A 21999-nucleotide genomic window follows, 5' to 3' on the forward strand; every position below is an offset into this window, starting at 1 on the left:
TGGTGGTTGATGGTGATTGATGATTTGGGAGATCTTTCATGAAATGCTGCACTTTTAATTTACGGTTAAATCGGCAAACTCGAGGGTTCTGTCCAGTCTGCAATTACACACTATACGGACAAATGTATTGGGACACTTGACCTTTCCTTCCATATGTGGTTCTTCTCCAAACTGTTACCACAAATCCGAAAGGCACACAATTGTATAGGACATCTTTGGAAGCTGTAGTATGAAATATTTCCCTTTATGTGAACCAGGAGAACTGAACCTGTTCCACCATGACGATCTGCTTTACATGGTTTGGAGTGGAAGATCTCCTGCTATAGAGCTCTGAACGCTGACTGCACCCCAGGCCTTCTCCTCACCTACATCATTACCTGACTTCACTAACATTCTTGTGGCTGAATGAATCTGCACAAATCTCCACAAAATCTAGTGGAACATCTTCTCAGAAGATTGGAGGGAATTATAAGAGCAAATTGGAACTAAAAGTGGAAGAATGCGATGCTCAAAAAGGAGCACATACCAAACTTATGGTCAGGTGTCCGCAAACTTTTGCCAGTGTACTGCACGTCTAGTTGTTGGTTGATCCTCGTGCACTAAAACAGCTTGGACGTTTTATGAGCTTCGGCAGGCTTCAGAGCGCGGCTCGGTTCTGCCTTCGAGGCTCTAATATGGTGAGGGAGCCCGGAGGAACACGCCGCGCGGCTGAGCGTCGATCAGGACCGAAAAGTCCTCGCTGAGAAGCCAGATCCCAATTGATCCAATTAGTAAAGATGAGGAAGGCTGCAGGAGGGAGATGGGGCTGTTTTAAACACAGATCGTTATGGAAGAATAAAGGCTGCAGAAATGACAAAGATGCACCCTGGAGTGCGACTGACTTTTACTACAAATGTTAACAGGGTTTTCGGGAGGAACGGCTCAAACTCCCAGAGTGTTTTATAATGAGAAAAGGGAAAGCTCCAGCGCCACAAAGTAAACATTTTTGTTTAGTTATGGTCGAGTTTAAAAGATGCCCAAATTATCGTCAGTGTTTATATGTAAATTTCAATACCTAAATCTATTTACATAAGATTGGTATGTGCTTATTTCTGAACATCGCATTCCACGGTTAGTTCCCATTTGCTCTTATAATCACCTCCACTCTTCTGGGAAGATGTTACAGTAGATTTTGTGCAGATCGATGGAGATTCATTCAGTCACAAGGGTGTAAGTAAAGTCAGGTACTGATGTAGGTGATGTGAGGAGGCCTGGGGTGCAGTCAGCGTTCACATTCATCCCGAAGATGAATGGGGCTGGAGATCTACCACTCTGACCCATGAAAAGCAGATCTTCAAGGAGCTCGCTTTGTGCACAGTCATGCAAAGCATTTTTGGGTCTTCAAGTTCGGAGGGAAAATTTCATGCTACAGAATCCCAATACTTTTGTTCATACACTGCACACTGAATGTTTTATTCCTGATATAAATCAAATCATAACTTCAAACAGTTGCTTCCAGACTAATTTCTTACCTGCACCCATGGATAGGTGGCGCCAAGCTCCTGAATAAGCTCCGCCCATTTGTCAATCACCTTGCGGATGTCTTCAGACTGCATTAAGGGAAGGGTGATGTCAGACCATGGATGGAAGCACATGACCTTACTGAGAGTGCGAAAAAGAAAGCAGAAAAATAATAATGTTTAATATAAATATATAAATATCACCTCACAAAAACGCGTGTCGATGCTAGCAGGCACGCTATAGTGGCTGAGCTGCATTACTGGAAAATGTAAACACTTTACCACTGATTGGTTTCATTCAGAAAACATTTGTTGGAGATTTTAAGCCCAAAACAGCTCCTGGAAAAAAAGCCCAATGTAGCACAGTGAACATGAATGCTGAAACTGGCTGTTTTTTATTGCACAAATAGTACATGGCTTTTTCTGCACTCTAAACTCTTCTGTTCAGAAGCAAGAGTTGGCAAAACAACATGAGTTTGTGTGGAAGATACAGGGCAGGTCACAGGAGGCTTCGCTGCACTTGCGCACTTCGACTGGAGCACTAATTGGCTTCCAACACACATGTCTCTGATTTGGAGGAGCCTCTGGAGACCGAATGGTTCAATCCGATAGAGACACACAGTGTGTGATATTATTCAAACACAAACCTGGTCATTTACTTCAGCTGCAAAGTTTTACTTCGGCTGAGGGTTTGAGAAAGAGATATTCTTTTACTTTGCAGCACAGAGCAACTTACAACTGAGCAGGTGAACTTGGTGGTGCTGGGATTTGTATATAAATATATATATATATATTAAAAAAAATTAAAAAATATAAAAAATTATATATATATATATATATATATATATATATATATATATATATATATATATATATATATATATATATATATATATATATATATATATATATATATAAAAGACAAAATGTTCTTGTGAATGTTTTAAAGTCGTTACGGTGTTTTAAATTTGCGTTAATCATCGGGACACCATACGGAACTTTTGCAATGTTTCCACACGGACGGTTTTAATTGCCGGATGTGCGCATCATGGTGGATTTTGGTGTTTAATTTGAGACTCGGCGCAGCAGTAAAACTGTTTAGTGATTGAAAAAGATTTTCTGGTGGAGTTAATTTTTTTATATCTGTTTAAAGCGAGGGCGTGGTGAATAAACGTGTGTTGCGTTGAAGGTTTTACTTTCGACTCTTTTACATTTATTTAATAATAATTTTTTATAGAAATGTGTGCTGCAACAATCACACGTTAAGAAAATTTGTGCCGTTAAAATGGATTTGCATTTAACGTGTGTGTGTATATATATATATTCTTCATGAATAATGAACTTGTTCATTAAAGGGCACATGAGGATCTTCAGAAAGTCTCCCACAGCACTAACCCAAGGTTCCCTTTAATTTGTGGCCCTTTCGTATATGTTCTGGATAAAACACGGTTTACGGAGGCCGCAGGGCGTGCAGTAATCCAAAGTGATTACACCATAACCATAAGTTTTGTTGGTGTGCAAGCAAACGCCAGGCACGTTCCACCTCATTAAGGAAGTACACCACTGCTGTTATAAGTCATGACTCTATAACCTCTCCGTATCGATTTCTGTTTCACAGCTGCAAATAAGAACACTCACACACACACACACACACACACACACACACACACACACAAAAAAAAACATTTAGCCAGGCCCTTTCGCTTTCGTTAGCATCGTCCCTGAAGAGCAAGTGAGGATTTTGTGCTCCAGCGCCGTTAGCACTTTGAGCCGAGCATTACCCAGCTGAGCAGAAAAATTTATTCACACCTCCATCAGACAGTAAAAACAGTTTTAATTATTTATCTAAAGCCATACTGCTCGCTGTGGGTGTTACGAAACACACCCGATGGAGCAGGAATAACCGGCAGGAGCCCACCATACGAGTATTTACTATAGAAACGATAAAATACACATTATATACACCTGTGAGATGAACCTACTGCAACAGGAAATTAATGAACACCTTCCGACCAATCAGAATTGAGCATTCAGAAAGCGCTGATGTATAAATCACAAGACTGCACATTATACAGCAATCACCAACACTTTGTTTCAAACAAGATCAATCAGTTTCTTCATCATTTATTCCTCTCTAAATGTTCTGTTGAACTGATGCTGAACTGTATGTTGGTGATCAGTAGATGCACCAAGCGCCGATCAGAACACGTGTAAAACAGAGCGTGCGCTCGATCCTGATTGGTGACTCGCTGCGTGTTTCACCAGTTACGTTTTTATCCTCATAAATAAAAAGGAACAACAGATTTCACATAATGTAGTAAAAAGTCAAATATTTGACTTTGAAATGAAGTGAAGTTACAGTAAAAGTCTCCCAAAATGAAACAAAAATTACATTTACTTCATTACTGTCCACCACTGGTCAGGTGTCCACAAACTTATGGCCCTACAATTTGGTTTTTATGGCTATACATATAAGGTTTATGACTGTTATGTAAAAGAGGATGAAGCTTTCTCACCAAACACCTCTTGCAGGTTTGGTCTGGAACAAAGGATGATGATCTGAACCTATAACACACACACACACACACACACACACACACACACACACACACACACACACACACAGATGATGTTTACATGGAGAATGATTCTACGCATCACTGCCTGTCATAACAGACAAAATCCATACCTGATGGTTTTTCCAGGCTTCTGGTCAGCTGTTAATACGAGAGCGGCCTCTAGAGGCGAATCACTGACAGCACGTGCTGTTTGTTTTTTTGCATGTGATAGTGTGCGCTGCACGGAGAGTGCTATAATATTATATTATTGTGAATTTATTAATTAAATTATTATATTAATTAATATATTCATATTTATTTCCTATATCACATTTTCATCATTCAGTACTGTTTTTATTTATTTTTGTAATAAAGTTCAGTAGTATTTTACATGGTGCAAAATAGATTCATTCAGCAGGTGATCCAATCGAGGATATAAAAAAAGACATCAAGATATCCATGAAAAAGGTATTGTGATATAAGTGATCATAATATCAGTATTAGATCATTGTAATCGATTGCACTAATCATGTTTGTATTTGTCCTACAGCGTACGTTACCAGGATCTGGAGCATCCGGCTGTAGTGCAGGGAAATCGTTATCAAACAGGAAGGTGGCGTCGTAGTCAGGATTCACCTAAATTCAACAATAAACAATACGCAGACGATGCATGAATTTCAAGTTCAATGTTATCAGTTTAGACGAGATTAGCAAAAATATTACCAAATATATTTCATGAATAGGTTTCAGAAAGCTATTAAATAAAATGCGTGAGAGACGAGAGAAGATCAGCCAAGAAGATCCATCCTATTAAAATAAAATGGTGAAATGATTCGAGGAGAGGGGACGAGAGTAAAGGAAGGAAAAGAGAAATCATTATTTCCTTGCTTAGAGGGAATTGTGTAATAAAGGCAAAGACAAGCAGGAATTTTTTTTTTTTTTTTTTAAACAGTTCAACAAAGGTACCCGCACTGCTCACGGCTAAACTTTTATAAAAAAGATGCTAAAAACTGCTCAAGAAGTTTGTACAAAGTGACACTGAAGACAAAGCAGACAAAAAGCTGAATCTGGATTTAATCATCTGCTTTAACCATGTACATGCAAGTCTCCTCTATTCCTTTCAAAAAAATACACATTATACATATCAACACAGACGCATTCCCACCTCACGCCCAGTGCTCCCAGTAGAAACTTATTAAACCAGCAGTCACTAAAGATTTGAAATTCCAAGTCTAAAGAGTCTATAAATGTGGTGGATGCATGGCGAGATGTAACCATGACAACCAGACTAATTAGCAGTTTAGGTCAAGTCTGTATTTACACTTTCATAGCACTGATGCAATTCAACTAATAGTTTCATTGTGCACAACATGTAATTATTTTTAGGCTCCAGTGCATGAGAACGTGACTCCAAGATGTAACCTTGATGTGAGACTGTGGAAATAAAGTGTAGCAGAGAAGAACGCTCTTATATTGTCTCACTTTGGTGGGTGGGTGGGTGGATGGATGGATGGATGGATGGATGGATGGATGGATGGATGGATGGATGGATGGATGGATGGATAGATAGATAGATAGATAGATAGATAGATAGATAGATAGATAGATAGATAGATAGATAGATAGAGAGAGAGAGAGAGAGAGAGAGAGAGAGAGAGAGAGAGAGAGAAGTAGTACATTTATATCAGAATATAATATGCCTGGTAGAGTAAATCAAGGCTTCTCAAACAGAGCTTTGCTGACACCTTGTGGTCTGTGCCATAATTACAGGCCGGAAAGCAGGATCGTACAAAAACATTTTTTAATTACGTATAAGTGGTACTTTAATAAAGATTTCTCAAAAAATTAGCACGGGTCAAAAGCTTTAGTTCACATCAAGGATCAAAAAAATAATAATAATATATAAAAATTAAAAAAGGGACATCTCCGTGACTGACTGTGGCGTGGTTGTTTGTGTCAGACGTCCTGTTTTCTGGGAATTTTCACACAGTATTCTCTAGAGGTTTGTGTGACATGGTGTGAAAAAAAAACAGTTCTGTAGAACATGAGAGGAAAGTGAGAACTCAAAGAACCACTCATTACAACGATGGTGAGCTGCAAAAGCTGAAAAGCAGTTCTTATTTTAGCCATGAACAAGAATCTGAGGCTACAGTGGGAACATGCTTGATAAAAATAAAATATAATACAATTCTAATTAGGTCCACTGCAGTTTCAGGTTGTACCACTACAAGATCTTGGATACATAAATGGAGGTGCAAGTGAGGAGTGAATACATATGCAAAAAAAGAAGGAAAAAAACCTGATTAGATGAAAAAAAAAAAAAAAAGCTTCTGAAATGATAATGATGAACGATGTTTCTCTGATTCTCACCTCTCCATTGGCTCTGGTGCTCCTGGGACAGAGGGGATTTTGGGGGTCATGACGAGGAACGTTGTCTTCTTCCACCTTCTCAACCTGCCCTTTCCATGGTCGTTTCATCCGATGAGCCGAGACCAGAACCCATGAATCACGCAGCGGGTTGTACCTCAGATGCTGGTGCTCTGAGACAAGAAGTCATAAATTGTGAAAGCAGAAAAAGAATAACAACCGGTGACATCTGATCGGGATAATAGGTGATAATGAGGTCTCATTGATGACATAATAAGCATATTGATGGGTGAAATGATCACACACACACAGAAAGAATACACACACACACACACACACACACACACACACACACACACACACACACACACAGTATTCGTATTTTCCTTGCTGTCCTAAAGAATGAAAATCTTCTGCTGGGTTTATGTCTAATCCAAATTATTTAACAAGGGAAAGCAATTAGAAGGAACTTCTTCCCGTAGAAGACACTATAGTGCATGGGTCTATTTTTCCATTTGATTTATTTTTGTTTTTTATTTATTTGTTTATCTTTTAAAGAGGGAACACTTCTGCCTGTGCCAATTTCCAGTTTTTCTCGATAGAGAAGCTCACAGTGATTCTGGATTATGGATCAGTCCATGAAAAAAATAGTATGGCATGAAACAATTCACACTTATGGACACTTTATAAGGGACTGCATGTGCCAGATATTCCTAATAATAAAGCTTCAGAAGAGGACACACCATACTGTCATGTGAACAATGCATGATGGGAAGAATTTAATATTTCTCCTGCAGTCATGGACTATAGGTTGCCTAGGCAACGTATAACATTTGTTGTGATATTAGGAGTATTGATCATATATTAGTGAAAATATTATCAATCCAGATCCAGTCCAAATGCAGGAGTCCATTCAGGTGACTTGTCACGGGATGATATGTCAACAGTGTGTGTGTGTGTGTGTGTGTGTGTGTACAGTATCAATCACGTGTTTATGTAATGCATATAAGAATGAGAATTAAAGGGAGATTAATGCACGTGGGTACAGAATTAAAAAAAACACCAATGGTCATGCATGTGGTCACATCATATTTACCTCTGGGATCAAACTGGATTTTGCTCGCGGTCTCCGTTTCATCCATGACAATTTATAAAATAAACTATAATACGATCCAATAACAAAACTATAGCATGTAGGATCCCTGATCACTCACACATCATGAGATAGGAAGCATCTTTCGTTCCTTCTGTTTCGAGTTGCGTCAAATTTGCGCAAACCGTGACGTTCGATTTCATTTAATGCACATGATAATAGATAACGTCATTTATTTACAAATTAAAATAGCATGTTGCTTTATGTGTGTGTTTGTATTGTGGGGAAAAAAAGGATAACAATAATAAAACACAAATAGGTTGAAATGCGCACTCGTGCGCCGTGTTGATTTTCAAAACGCACCGGTGTTTTGAGCTTCCTGGTAGAAATCTCGAATTGTATTGGATGAGAGGTGTTCAAGCTGACGCCTGATTGGTGGAAGTCGAAAGCGCGTGCACGGCATGGCAGGCGAGTTGTGAGAGTGTGTAAGAGATCTAGGGGATCAGAATAGGAGTGTGTGTGAGTGTAGCTGTTAGGTTGTGAGATTTAAGTGTAGCTTTATTTTTTTTAATGTTGTATTGCAGGTAACAGGTTCCTACATGATGTTTGTAAGTAGAAGACTGCTGAAACTCGTGGTGGTGGTCGGAGTGCTGGTGTTAGGAGTACAGTATTTACAGTACTGGTTAGCCAATAAACAATACGTGTTCAGTAAAGAGGAAGTCGCCAAGCTGGCCAAACAATACGCAGGTGAGTTCAGGTGGATATCATGGAACACCTGGTGGGTAGGTGAATGGGCTGGGTGGTGATCCTGTAGGTTCCTGGTTCAGTCTGGTTTCTCTCTGAAGCATGTCAGATGCATCTACATGAGTGCCATGTGTTTCTATACTCAGCTTGGAATTCAGGGTCTTGGCTCAGATGGCATGTCTGGTTCCCAGAGACGGTTGGTTATCTGATCACAAGCTTGGCACTTGCTTGGACATGAAAGGTCATTTGACATTAATAGAATATCAGATTGAATGCAGTGGCCACATCAAATCTGACCTATCACCAGGGAATGGTTGCATTTCGAATAAGTCCATCCTGAAACACCTTGCCCACACGTTCAGTTCCGCATAGCACACTGACTTATGAAGGTCGGTGCTCCCTGTGAGTGTGCGTGCAGCCTCGTGCTGCCATCTGTTGGTGTGTTACAAAACTCGTCTCGAAACTTCTCAATCATAGAGAAAAATAACACTGGCATCTCCACCCTTCACATCATAATGCATCCCATAAGAAAATGATTTATTCTGATCTGTATAAAAAAAAAGTTGCTTCCAGATCTGTCTAGCTGTCTTCTCTTGATCTGCATGTTCCCCTTTGTGTGATCTTGTAGGTCAGGATCATGAGCAGGCCTTCTCTAAAATAGTGGTGGAGTTGAGGAAGCGCTACCCGGGCCACATCCTGCCTGACGAGGACCTGCAGTGGGTGTTTGTGAATGCAGGGGGTTGGATGGGCTCCATGTGTTTGCTCCACGCCTCGCTTACGGAGTACGTGCTGCTCTTCGGGACCGCCATCGACACGAGCGGACACTCGGGTGAGTACGCTTAGATACATAGACAAAATTGTGACCTAAACCAGATCTTTAATCTCCTTCATTTTACATCCATGACTTCAGTGCAGACCCTCTTCTGGTGTTATTTACAGTTACCTGATTGGTTGCCTTTTGAAGGATCAGAGGAGGGTTTAAGCTAAAATGTACTTTCTTTGTTTCTTTAGGACGATATTGGGCTGAGATATCAGACACCGTCATTTCCGGGACTTTCAGGCAATGGAAAGAAGGATCGACTAAAAGTGAGACTTACTACCCAGGTATGAAAATGGACGCCTTTTTCAAGGCAACGTTTCTATTTGCTGTAAAAATGTTCAACCTCGTTCTCTACATGGAGGCAGGAACTTCGCTTTCATCCGAACTTCTTCCTGATAGACTTGTAAGAACTGGCACAAAACGTTCGTCAAAACCGATCATTTCGAGACCTTCTCTCTCATGTCTCTAACAATGCCTGAATGAGGAGCTTTAGATCCGAATGTGATGTTTTTTATGTATGCATTATCTCACAAAAGTAAGTACACCCCTCACATTTGAGCATATGTTCTAAAGGGACAATACTATAGAAATAAAACGTGGATATATTTTACAGTAGTGAGAGGAACCCGTCTTGATAAACCTCTGTATGACCCTGAACACTGTACTGTACTGTACACTGTTTCAGGGTGACACTGATCTTCTTACAGCCTCGACATCTTTGTGGAGAGAAACAGTTATAATTCTTACATCCTCAGAGACTCTTTACAATGAGGTCCATGTAGAACATCCAGTGTTCAGGATGAGAGAATTGGACTCGAAGCACCAAAATGTAACTGCTCTAATACAAGATACACACATTTGTATGGTTCTGACAAGCAGACAAAAACATGAACATGATGAACAGGACGTGTGGCTTTGCACGTTTACACCACGTACAGCTGTTATCTCTGAGGGTGTACTTACTTTTGTTGGCAGTTATTTAGACAGTAATGTTTAGAGCTTTCAGTGCACGTGTGTACAGAATGCGATCTTTTTCACGTGCAGAACAGTTATTAGTAGCTATAGTGTATTATAAAAAAAATTATTATTAAATGTATAAAAACACGTGTGCACATCTGTATTCCCCAAATGCGGTCTAACGAATGTAAAAACGAATAAATTTCGAATAAAAAACTCAAAAAATCTCCTGAGACAGTGCAGCAAACAGAAATCAGTCAGAGAAACGTGTCTCATCCTCACGTGACCGGACTCTGCTTTAACAGGTGACACGATCGTGCACTCGGTGGGCGAGGCGACCTCGGTGCAGTGGACTACAGGGACCTGGATGGTGGAATACGGCCGAGGGTTCATTCCGTCCACGCTGAGTTTCGCTCTGGCAGACACGGTGTTCAGCACGCAGGACTTCGTAACGCTCTTCTACACCTTCCGAGTCTACATGAAGTGTCTGCTCCTGGAGGCCAACACGTTCCTAACCGAATCTGGCATCTTCTAGAAGAGCACGGAGATCTCCAGCGGCCGATGTTCTACTTCATTGCCATCCATTGGGGCAAGAGAACAGACAATGTCAGTGGTCTTTTTTTTCAGGCAGGTTGAGGAGAAAAAGTGAGACGGTTCTCATAAAATAAATAAATGATAGATAGAACAATAAATGTGTCATAACTGTTAGTCACTGATCACTAAATTGATCAGTTTTAGGAAAAACAGAACTGTTCATTATATTCAATACCTCACTGGGCACTTTCGACTGTGAAGATCTTCTCCATGTTCCTGCAAGAGTTCCTCTCACTGGAATGGTGTTTGAATTGTTCATTTCAATCGTTTCTGTCCACAATAAAACTCTACTGCTCTGCTCTGTCATTTATTTATTCGCTTATATTTTTAATTGTCTCGCAAGTTATTTCTTGACTGTCTTTTAGTGATCTTTCATTTCCTTCTTTTCTTTTAAAGATCTAGTAGATCCTTCTGTTCTCTAATAGCGCTATTTGAGTTCCAGAGGGTTAAAACGATCAACTTTTTAAAAACGTTTGTACACAGTGATATAAAACATGCAAAAAAAAACCAAAAAGTTCATGCCGAATGTGTTCTTCAGGGAGCTGGTTTTGTTGGTTGCTGGATCATGTCTGGGCCTTTTAGTTTTATAGATATTTATAATGCTCTATGATTGACTAGGACACCACTGATCCCACCTATGGGTCTTTAAGTGTCCACAAACTTTTGATCATACATTCTACATAGGGCAGGTGCTAATAATTAGAACTTAAAGGGGTTTTAATAAAACGCTATAAATCAGTGAAGATGTTTTGTAAAACATTTGGTGTTCCTATGGGGGGAAGGGGAGGGGGACGACGCAAATGTATACATTGTGACATCACTTCCGGTTGGTAAATGCGCATGATGTTCAGGCAGACACCAGGTCTGTTCGGAAATACAATGGAGTTGTCCTATCTAGCTATCAAAACTGCAAACCAAGCAAGAGAAGCAGTAAGTGAGTGGCTGGTGCATGCCGCATACTGTTCATATTTTGCAAAAAAAAGAAATGTGTGACTTTATTCGTCGGAGAAATATTATAAATACGACAATACGGCTTCCTGAGTCTTGTGTTGCCAAGGCAACGAGACACATGTTTGGTGCCTGTTATAATGACGGACCTTTGGCGACATCTAGTGTTAGGATTCTGTTGTGCTTTTTTTGCAGGATAAAAGTTATTTATTTTTCTTTCTAATTATTGTACATTTTCCCAGGATGAATTACGAACAGAGACCAGAAGAAGAAATCTACTCATATTAATTTATCATCATTTAATGGAAGAAGGGTGAGATTTTGACCTTGATATAACCTCTGGAACCTCTGGCAAATTTTTTATTTATTTATTTTTAATCCTCTTCTTCCACCTGCACAGGTATGTGGATGCCGCAAGTGCACTGGACCATGAGACCCATTTTGGGTTGCGCAGGTTCGTAGTGTGCGACAACGTTGACTTGGAGACGGTTCTCATGGAGTATGAAAGCTTTTATTTCATTAAGTTTAACAAATATCCCAAGCTAACCAAGAAACTGCAAGAACAAGGTAGGCTTGAGCATAACACACTCAGATCTTTGTTAGAACAGCTATTGAAAGAAGGACAAATGCTGGAAATATTAACCTGTCAATATGAATAATGATGCATGAAAATGGTGCCCCAAAAAAAATATACTCTATTAAATCAGCCGTCTGTATTTTCACGTCCTTCGATTGGTCAGAGAGCGCACGGGTCAGAGCTCGCAACCTGCATCTGTAGCAAACTGCACAAAGAGCGCACGAGTCAGAGCTCACAACCTACATCTGTAGCAAACTGCACAAGCTCAAATATTTTTATGTGGATTTAATAGTTGTTTTTTCGTTCCCCAATGTCTGACAGAGAGAAGAAATTCCCTTTGATCTTTATGACATTTTTTATAAACAAAAAGCTGCAAAGCTTCTTCACAAATCATTTATACTTTTGCTGTTTCTTTCCTGTAAACATTTGCACAAAAACACACAATCTACCTGCATTTTAAATTCCCAAGAAAACCGTAATGCACGGAAAAAAAGCATAAAAAAATGCAGTGGTGATGTGGTGAGGTGAATATCGATGCTCCTGCTGGAGATGATGTATGTGGAGGTGCAGTTGTGGCTCCAGTGAAAGGAGACGTGGTGAATTGTGATCATTGGGTTTCTTGCTTTAATGATGACGTTCATTCTCACTGTATGAGATTCCTGTGTGATGCAGCGCTCTGTTCTACTGCACTTCTTTATAACGTTGTTGGTTTCTGTACCCGTGGTGTTATAATGATGGTGTTAAGAGTTGGATTGAAGGTTGGTGCTCGATGTGAAATGCACGGCCCGTCACTGAAAATGAGTAACACAAAGTGCAAGTGATTTTTTTTTTTTTTCGGCTTAATCAAAGGGTGATGCTGCATAGAGTAAATACTCATAACAAAATTGCTGACTTTCCTGTATTGACGTTTGGTTCATTCATTCGATCGTTCTTGAAGTTGTTGATCTGTGCAATGTTCTACTTTTCCACCTAGGTGAGAACAGACATGTTAGAAGCTCCAGGAAGAAGAGGTATAGTATGCTTGATATTTTTACAGACTCGATGTTGCACTCTGCATCCGTTTCATTCTCTGTTTAAAAAAAAAAAAAAACATTTTGTCTGAAAGGACATCGAGTGTAACGCAAACGCTGCCCAGAATTCCATGTGCTCAGCGTCCACAGTCCGGGAACGGGATTAAAAAACAAGATTCTAAGACACCAGTAAAGGATTGGAAGGATTTGACGAAGTCTGGCACTGTGAGTTTCTTTATCCTACGACTGTCTGAAAATGGCTTTGATACCAAATCTCCTCTCAGATTGCGTTTCTCAGTCGTTGGCCACAGACGTTGCAGTTGTCTGATTTGGTTTCAGGAGAACGGAGAATCGTATCTGCCAGAGAGCAGTGAGTTCGGCCTGAATGTGTCACCCATCATTAGGAACAAAGCTGGCGACGGAACGCAGCTCAAGAAGGTACACAGCCAATATCTCGCGTTTCAGTTTTGCATTGAAGAAATAAAAGCATGTGATCTTGTGTGCAGTCATATTTCAGTTTAAATGTGGAGCAGTAAACGTGAAGCCGAATAGTTTTAATCCTTTTATAACTTTTCTTTTTTCCCCCTTTTCACAACAGTTAAACAGCAATCAGGAAACACCGTGTAAATTCAGGCTACATCTATACTAATCCAGATAAATTAAAAAGGTTTCCCAAACGTCGCTCATCCACAATCCAAAGGTCCAAAAAGACTCACGTCCCTGTACTCCACCTGCCCTTTATTTACTTCTCGGCTCTTTGGAACGTCACGAGAATGGCTACAAATGCATCAACGTATTCAGAAGCCGCCATTTTCACAGCGTTTTCAAAAAGTAACGTTTCCATTGAGTAAAGAAACGCAGTCTCGGTGTGGACAGAAGGCCAAAGCGGAGAGAAAAATAACAAAACAAAAAATGTATTATTGTGAACATGGTTTCAGAAACCTCTTGCTCGTTTTCTGCAAAATCAGACCTTGAGCTTTAGACACCATTTCATTTCAAAACATCACCAAAATCCATCATTACCAAAACCCTACACACTATTTACCCGACTCTGAGACGCAAACATGAACACACGTGGACAGAGGTGTGGCAAGCCAATAATATCCAATAATATCTTGATGCTACTCACATTAGTGTGCCGTCCTCAAGTTTCATCTACTTACCAAGTGTACCTTTAATTAGCAAGTTATACTTGGTAGAGGTGATAATACATCTGAGAAGATCATTGCTCAAATCCTGTATCCACGTTATGAGACGCCAAAACCTAGAATTATTGCGAATGACGAGAACATTAACAACTAATAGAACTAATTCCATTTGAACTTTCTGTAGGGTCCACTGGTGGACTACAAGGGTCTTATTCAGGATGCTATTAAAGGAGATATCAATGAAACAGTAAATGACGCGTCCAGCAATCCGGATCCCACGGTATGTTCTTTTAACCTTCACACTGCTTTTTATTTTCCATTTAATCCTCAAAGTCCTTCTTCTAATCACTATGACATTCGGGTTGCACGCAGGAACGGCTGCTCAAACCGGTCACTGCCTTTTGTGGAATGAACAGCGAGATGAAGGAGCTAGCGGCCGTTATTAGCAGAGTAAGTTCAGTGGATGTCTAACACAATTTAGATCATTTTCAATCAAAAGCCAATGATACCACATATGTACACTTTCTATTTCAAAATACACTGGTACAGACAAAAGTATTGGGACACCTGACTTTTCCAGCCACATGTGCTTCTTCCCCAAACTGTACAGAACTTCTTTGAATGCTGAAGCATAAAACTTTCCCATCACCTGATTAAACTAGGAGACCCAAACCTGTTCCAGCACGACAATGCAAACCCTGTGCACAAAGCCAGCTCCATGAAGATCTGCTTTACATGGGTTAACACTACTATAAAGCTCCATCCCTATTGAACACCCAGGAACCTCCTCATTTTCTTACTTCCTACATCACTACCTGAGTTTACTAACACCCATGTGGATAAATGAAATCTTACAAATCTCTAAAAAATTTGGTGGAACATCTTGCCAGAAAATGTGGAGGTTATGAAAACAGTAGATAGGGACCAAATGTGGAATGAGATGATATATTATGGTCAGGTGTCCACAAACTTTTGTCCATTTAGTGAATGTCGAAAACAGAAAGAAATAGAATTTTTCATATTTTATATATATATATATATATATATATATATATATATATATATATATATATATATATATATATATATAAGCACATAATTCATTGCACATGTGAGAGGACACACACACACACACACACACACACACACACACACACACACACACACACACAGAGGAACAGATATTAATGAATTTGCTGTGTTTCATCTTTCTCCTGTCTTCCCCTAAAGGATATCTATTTACACAACCCCAACGTGCACTGGGACGACATTATCGGCCTGGAGGCTGCCAAGCGATTAGTCAAAGAAGCTGTCGTCTACCCCATTAAGGTGCACGGCTGCTAAATACTGGTATTTCTCAAACTGCCAGCGCGCTTCGATTCTAAATATCTCACTAAAGGCTAAGAGGAAAGCAAAGCAGGGTGGTTATAGCTTTCAATGGCATTAAATCTATACTCGAATAGCAGCCAACCTTTTCCCCATGTCATCACCTGGTCATTTTCCTTTTTACACGCTGATGGAAAATCTGTGGCAGCATCTCGATACGAAGCGTGCCTAAAGCATATTTGTGCCGGTTTTATTAATAAAAATTGTCTAGGGTATTTGTGAAAGAACTAATGTCATGTTACCACTGGCTGATACCTTTATATGTTATATAAATTATTTTTTATATTTAATATATATACTGTATACACACACTGTATGTTCCTATGTAATGTCAGATATTATTATTTTTTTTACTATTATGATTATGCTCATTCTAACTCATCATTGTCAAGCAGCTCAGTGGGTGTCAATATTTAAAACCTCCCCCCGAGTCTCAATTAAGCCTGTTAGTGGAACAGTAAATAACACGGCACGACCCACTGGGCACAGTTAAGGTGATCAATGGCGTGCAAGATTCTTTTTTTTTCAACAAGTAATGATGAGAAAATCAGCATGTGGTCGTGTACACAACAGCACTGTGCAATTCTCTGATTGCTTCGGTCAGATGTTGATTCAACAGCAACTCTGCCAGTATTGTCACCATCTTGTTATGTTTTATAACATATGTTCTCGTTCTCTGCAGTACCCTCAGCTGTTCACAGGAATTCTCTCACCATGGAAAGGTCTGCTGCTTTATGGGCCTCCAGGTTGGTGTTTTGTGTCACTAGCGATTAGGGGTGTTCCTCGATTAAGAGTTTACACCGATCAGCCATAACATTATGCCTGATATTGTGTTGGTCCCCCTTTTTGCTGCTAAAACAGTCGTGACCCGTCGATCATCAACAGCATGAACGTCTTCAGCAGTTTAAGTTACAGGAGATCGTCTGTTGGATCGGACCACATGGACCAGCCTTCGCTCCTCACGTGCATCAATACGCCCACGACCCTGTCGCCGGTTCACCACTGTTCCTTCCTTGGAGCACTTTTGATAGATTCTGACCACTGCAGACCAGGAACATCCCACAAGAGCTGCAGTTTTGGAGACGCTCTGACCCAGACGTCTAGACGTCACAATTTGTCAAACTCACTTAAATTCTTACACCCTTTTTCTTGCTCCTAACATCAACTTTGAGGACAAAATGGTCACTTGATGCCCAATAAATAAATCCACCCACTAACAGGTGCCATGATGAAGAGATCATCAGTGTTCTTCACTTCACCGCTAATAATGTTAGGTCTGATCGGTGTAAATATTCGAATTAGAATCGAGTTTTGCTCATAAAAATAAATGGAAAATAGCACAAATATCTGCAGACAGGATTTGCAAAAATAATCAAACGCTTTATATAATTGTATATACATTTTATAGCTTTTATATCATTTATGATAGGCTGTCAAATAACGTATTGGCAGAAAACCAGTAGTTCTATATGAAATCAGTCATTGAGCACCCCCATACAACCAGAATGGTATGATCCTCATTTCCTAACACCTCTGTGAGTTCGGTATCGAATCAGGCTCCTTCAATCGAAGCATCTGATCTTCGAATATTCAGGGTCACCCCTACGAGCGACTGTGCATGTATTAGCGCCTATACCCGTACTTTATTCTTCTAATAATATTTATTTTTGATAACACACAGGCACGGGAAAGACGATGCTGGCCAAAGCAGTAGCTACAGAATGCAACACGACGTTCTTTAACATCTCTGCATCCAGCATCGTAAGCAAATGGAGAGGAGATTCAGAGAAGTTGGTTCGGGTGAGTATCGTCCGGATCTCTGTCTAAAAATATCACATGATTTTGTTCTACAACAGTTTGTCATAAAAGAGTAGCGGGAATTGATCAAATACAGTGTTGGTATATATTGTGGTTTTTGGTCGAATTGCAGGTTTTGTTTGAGTTGGCGAGATTTCACGCCCCATCCACTATATTTCTGGACGAGCTGGAGTCAGTGATGGGACAGAGAGGTGTTGGACCAGGGTAGGTGTTTTTTTCCCCAATGCAATAATCTCTATATTGCTGTAGAATCATCATGCAATAGACACTGACCAGCCATAACATTGTGACATTATAACATTATAAGCGTTGAAGTGAAGAACACTGATGATCTCTTCATCATGGCACCTGTTAGTAATGTGGGATTTATTATGCAGCAAGTGAAAATTTTGTACTCAAAGTTGATGTCAGAAGCAGAAAAAATGGGCGTAAGGATTTGAGCGACAAATTGTGACGTCTAGACGACTGGGTCAGAGCGTCTCCAAAACTGCAGCTCTTGTGGGATTTTCCTGGTCTGCAGTGGTCAGAATCTATCAAAAGTGCTCCAATGAAGGAACAGTAGTGAACCGGCGACAGGGTCGTGGGCGTATTGATGCACGTGAGGAGCGAAAGGTGGGACGTGTGGTCCGATCCAACAGACGAGCTCCTGTAGCTCAAACTGCTGAAGTTCATGATGTTGATGCTCAACAGTTCAGCACTGTTTTGGCAGCAAAAGGGACAAACACAATATTAGGCAGGTGGTTATAATATTATGCCTGATCAGTGTATAGCCAAAGGTTCAGGTGAGTCAGCGACACCCATTGCTTTCAATGATCAATCTGAAGACCTCCATATTCTACGAATATGCAAATTGGTACCATCCCCAAATCAAACCCCTATATTAGCATATTTGCTAATGATGATATGATGGATATATACCTCTCTTTAATTATAATCTTATTAATTTGCCATATTGAACCATCGAATCAACTAATGAATCATACAAATCACATCTTTGCTGTTCTTCCCCTAAGAGGTGAGCATGAAGGCAGCAGGAGGATGAAGACAGAGCTCCTGGTTCAGATGGACGGCTTGGCACGCTCTGAAGACCTAGTGTTTGTTCTGGCTGCCTCGAATCTACCCTGGTACACTGAAGAAACCACACTGCTGCTGAAACACATGATAGGTTATTAAACTACAAGTCCATTTTCAAATATTTTCTGACTCGTCTGTTTTAGGGAGCTGGACCATGCAATGCTGAGAAGGCTGGAGAAGAGGATACTTGTAGGACTTCCCTCCTGTTCAGCCAGAAAGTCGATGATCAATCACTGGCTTCCTCCAATCAGCAATACAGGAGGGGTTGAGCTTCGGACTGAGCTAGCCTATGATAAGCTTGCAGAGGTGCATCACATGAAGCATATATATTATAATATATACTCGCAGTCGAATACTGAACCCCATGCACACACCTTAAAACAGTGGTTGTTAAAGTGTAGGGCACGCCCCTCTAGTGGGGAATAAAGAAATGACAGGTGGGGTGCAATGAACGGCAGGATTTACATCCTTTTTATTTATGTTCTTTATTAATCTTCATTTATTATTATGATCACACAATCAAAAGTGCTAGTTCCTGCAGCATAATCACTGTCCTACCTTCATGCTTGACTATGGGCAATAGTTTTCTTCTGATCATAATCCTCACCTTTCATGCACCAGACAAACCAGGTCCAGTTTTGTTTCATCACTCCATAGAACTGTGTCCCAAAACTCTACAGGCCTATCCAAATCTTACTGGCATTTTCCATTCAAGATTTATTTTTGTGCTACTTGGTCATAAGTGGTGTGGATTAAAGGTCGACCAATTCATCGTTTTTTGCAGATTAATCGGCACCGATAGTTGATTGCTGGAACTATCGTCTATAGGGGGAAAAAATCAATATCTTTAGTTTTTCTGGCTTCTGGTCTACTGTCAGTACAAGAGCGGCCTCTAGAGGCAGAACACTGGCATGACGTGCTGTTTGTTTTTACACGCGAGACTGCATGCTGCACAGAGAGCGCTATGCTTATTATTTATAATTGATCAATTATAGAATTATATTTATTCATTAATATATTAATATTTTTTTATTTTGCACAATTTTAATGATTTAGTACTGTTTTTTTTGTGATAAAGTTACGTATTATTTTACATTATTATATTATTTAATGAGTATGTTTTTTTTATTTCAAAAACTATCGATTGATTAATCGCTAAATCGGCATGCATGATCCAACCTTGCTATTGGTATCGGTAATCATTAATACTTAATATAAATGATTATTTATATGTTATTAACATGGAGGATGCTTGGCTTAATAACAGACCCTTTTGATATTTAAGGAAACAGACGGTTACTCCGGCTCAGATATCCGGCTGGTCTGTAAGGAATCGGCGATGAGACCAGTGAGAAAGATTTTCGACACCCTGGAAAATCACACTGAGGGTAAGAACACCATTTAGTTTTGTAGCGTTCTTTCCCCTTTTTTCTTTTAAGTCTGAACTATATGTACATGTCCTAAAATGCACTGCTCCAGCTCAGCCCCGTGTCTCCACAGGTCACAGCCAAATGCCGCTTATTAAACTAGAAACAGTGACTACGGCTGATTTCCTGCAGGTCATCGCTCACACCAAACCATCAGCCAAGAACCTGACAGACAGATTCTCCGCCTGGGAGAGAGAGTACGAGTCTGTCTGAGACCGACTTTCCAGAATAAAGACATAATACATTACATTCTTATAAATGTACAGAAACAAGGAATTTTTAAAACTCTGTCATTTTTTTTTACTTTTATTCGAATCGTCAATCTAAAATATTCAACCTGAAGGAAACATATATACGCAGGCAGAGAAAAATTGAAACTAGACACAGATAATAACCTGGGCACAGGCTGGAACTGAAGACCCTGAATTTATTTAGCCATGATTACATACTCAGTAGACAGACAGATCACTTTATTAATTCCAGAGAGAAATTCATGAAACATATATCAAAGAACAGCAAAGTACATACTCTCAAAATGAGTTTATATCTAAAAACTAGAAAAAGATGTCTCACATTGTATGTCTTAAAAGCTCTTAAGGGGCAAACATAACGAAGTACAACACTTCTTAACTGTTAGTGCTGAATTGTTACTATTACAATAGTGCTGGAGTCTTTATTCGCTCATGTACCCTAATGTCTGTCAGTCCACCGTTTATGGTTTCGGTTCCTAGTTGACACTTTCAGTGTTCCATTTACAGTAATGTGTCTCTGGACTGGTTGTTTTGAAACCCTATGCTGCTGCCTGAGCCATTTTCTGTGTTCACAGAATAAACTTTGTAAGAGAGCTTTTGCCCTCTGATTTCAGTGTCTTTCTTTGTCATTTGGCAAATTTCCCTGTTGTGGAAGAGTGAAGGCGCCTGTTCTATATTCAACAATGTACAGAATTTAAAAGAAAGCTGAGAAAGAAATTGAACGCAGAACAGTTTGTTTAATATGATCTGGCCACCATAGACTTGGTAACAGTAGGAATGGGTGATACCAATAATTTTCTTTTTGATCCGATACCAAAGACAACAATCTTCATTATTGACACTGATACCAGTACCAAAAAAAAAGTATTTAATTCTTTTAGAAAGTACTGAAACCCCAGCGATCCCAAAATATATGACTGAGTAATGACCCTGACTACTTGAAATAATGAATGAAGGCACAGAAGAAGAATAAAGCATTCCTATTCATGTTTAGTAAATATTAAACTCAACTGTTTGAAAGAAAATAAATCCCAGGTGGGATCGATATTTGAGACGTTGAGTACAACATTGGAGGTTAGAGAGCGAGACATTACACTTGCTGCTTATAAAAGCTTCCCCAGATTAGTCATGGTAAAGTCAGTGGCTGAGATTATTCCTATTAATTTTTAATTAACTAATTAAATTAGTGTCCGATACATAATTTCACTCGTTATTTTGTTGTTGTTTTTTACCCACAATGCATTTTGATTTCGAACATAATGTATGTTTTTATGCATGTTTATTCAAGTCACGGTTTATTTTATATTTGTAAATAAATGAAATGAATGTCAGACTATAGTTAATTATTTATATAATTGCTTCTATTGAATGTATTGCTTTACAATGAACATCATAACCCCACATGGTAACACAGGTAATATATGTATATATTTCAATTATTGTAATTTATTTGTTTATCTTTAATACCTTTTTAATTTCAATTTCAAACTCAGTCACTGCTATAGTTTCAAGGTTTAGTTCATTTTATTAATGAAATTCTTAATTGAGGCTACAGGACAAACTACAGCAAATTTTAAACACTTACCCGCCTTTGATCTCCGGCGCACAATATTTACGTCATAGTCCGAATTCGCTCTGTCGTTTTCATTCTCTTCTTCCCATACAGTAATCTCAACTGTCTTGCATTATTTAGAGATTAGTGCCTGAGTGAACGAGTTATTGATTTAT

General features: G+C 39.5%; 3 protein-coding genes and 1 long non-coding RNA gene across 5 annotated transcripts in view; 2 read left to right on the forward strand and 2 right to left on the reverse strand.

Moving 5' to 3' along the window:
- The window catches only part of galt (galactose-1-phosphate uridylyltransferase), an 85109-nt gene extending 77427 nt beyond the window's left edge, over nt 1-7682 (reverse strand). The window contains exons 1-5 of the mRNA XM_046860679.1: nt 7521-7682; nt 6428-6597; nt 4618-4693; nt 4016-4064; nt 1512-1641 (exon numbers count right to left, since the gene is read on the reverse strand). Of these exons, the coding sequence (XP_046716635.1) occupies nt 1512-1641; nt 4016-4064; nt 4618-4693; nt 6428-6597; nt 7521-7566 (471 nt within the window). The 5' untranslated portion in view covers nt 7567-7682. The remainder of the gene's footprint in view (nt 1-1511; nt 1642-4015; nt 4065-4617; nt 4694-6427; nt 6598-7520) is intronic.
- Nucleotides 7683-7955: 273 nt separating this feature from the next.
- sigmar1 (sigma non-opioid intracellular receptor 1) lies at nt 7956-10942 on the forward strand. Its single transcript, XM_046860682.1, has 4 exons — nt 7956-8264; nt 8890-9090; nt 9273-9365; nt 10344-10942. Exons 1-4 carry the CDS (start codon nt 8117-8119, stop codon nt 10571-10573), a joined length of 672 nt encoding a protein of 223 aa, XP_046716638.1. The 5' UTR covers nt 7956-8116; the 3' UTR covers nt 10574-10942.
- A 136-nt stretch (nt 10943-11078) lies between these two features.
- katnal2 (katanin p60 subunit A-like 2) lies at nt 11079-20865 on the forward strand. Of its 2 annotated transcripts, none has more exons than XM_046860677.1 (16): nt 11079-11562; nt 11823-11893; nt 11981-12147; nt 13131-13167; nt 13263-13392; nt 13507-13605; nt 14500-14595; nt 14688-14765; nt 15546-15644; nt 16384-16447; nt 17383-17501; nt 17632-17723; nt 18533-18643; nt 18737-18899; nt 19879-19981; nt 20094-20865. In XM_046860677.1, the coding sequence occupies exons 1-16, from the start codon at nt 11467-11469 to the stop codon at nt 20231-20233; spliced, it is 1665 nt and encodes a 554-aa protein (XP_046716633.1). In that variant the 5' UTR covers nt 11079-11466; the 3' UTR covers nt 20234-20865. The 2 variants fall into 2 exon arrangements, with proteins under 2 accessions (XP_046716633.1, XP_046716634.1); XM_046860678.1 differs by having other exon boundaries at nt 13510-13605.
- Nucleotides 12073-21981, reverse strand: LOC124393168. Its single transcript, XR_006927291.1, has 2 exons — nt 21857-21981; nt 12073-13126 (listed from the first exon to the last, which is right to left on the reverse strand). It is a non-coding gene; the product is annotated as an uncharacterized LOC124393168 (long non-coding RNA).
- Nucleotides 21982-21999: the final 18 nt, after the last annotated feature.

This window comes from Silurus meridionalis, chromosome 11, assembly GCF_014805685.1.
Source record: "Silurus meridionalis isolate SWU-2019-XX chromosome 11, ASM1480568v1, whole genome shotgun sequence".
NCBI classification, from domain to species: domain Eukaryota; kingdom Metazoa; phylum Chordata; class Actinopteri; order Siluriformes; family Siluridae; genus Silurus; species Silurus meridionalis.

Bases quoted from the DNA above. Each gene is read 5' to 3' on its own strand.
- sigmar1 (XM_046860682.1), top strand. From the start codon at position 8,117: ATGATGTTTGTAAGTAGAAGACTGCTGAAACTCGTGGTGGTGGTCGGA. The intron at 8,265-8,889 runs GTGAGTTCAGGT...GTGATCTTGTAG, and splicing joins GCTGGCCAAACAATACGCAG to GTCAGGATCATGAGCAGGCC. The intron at 9,091-9,272 runs GTGAGTACGCTT...TTGTTTCTTTAG, and splicing joins CGACACGAGCGGACACTCGG to GACGATATTGGGCTGAGATA.
- katnal2 (XM_046860677.1), top strand. From the start codon at position 11,467: ATGCGCATGATGTTCAGGCAGACACCAGGTCTGTTCGGAAATACAATG. The intron at 13,168-13,262 runs GTATAGTATGCT...TTTGTCTGAAAG, and splicing joins AGAAGCTCCAGGAAGAAGAG to GACATCGAGTGTAACGCAAA. The intron at 16,448-17,382 runs GTTGGTGTTTTG...GATAACACACAG, and splicing joins GCTGCTTTATGGGCCTCCAG to GCACGGGAAAGACGATGCTG.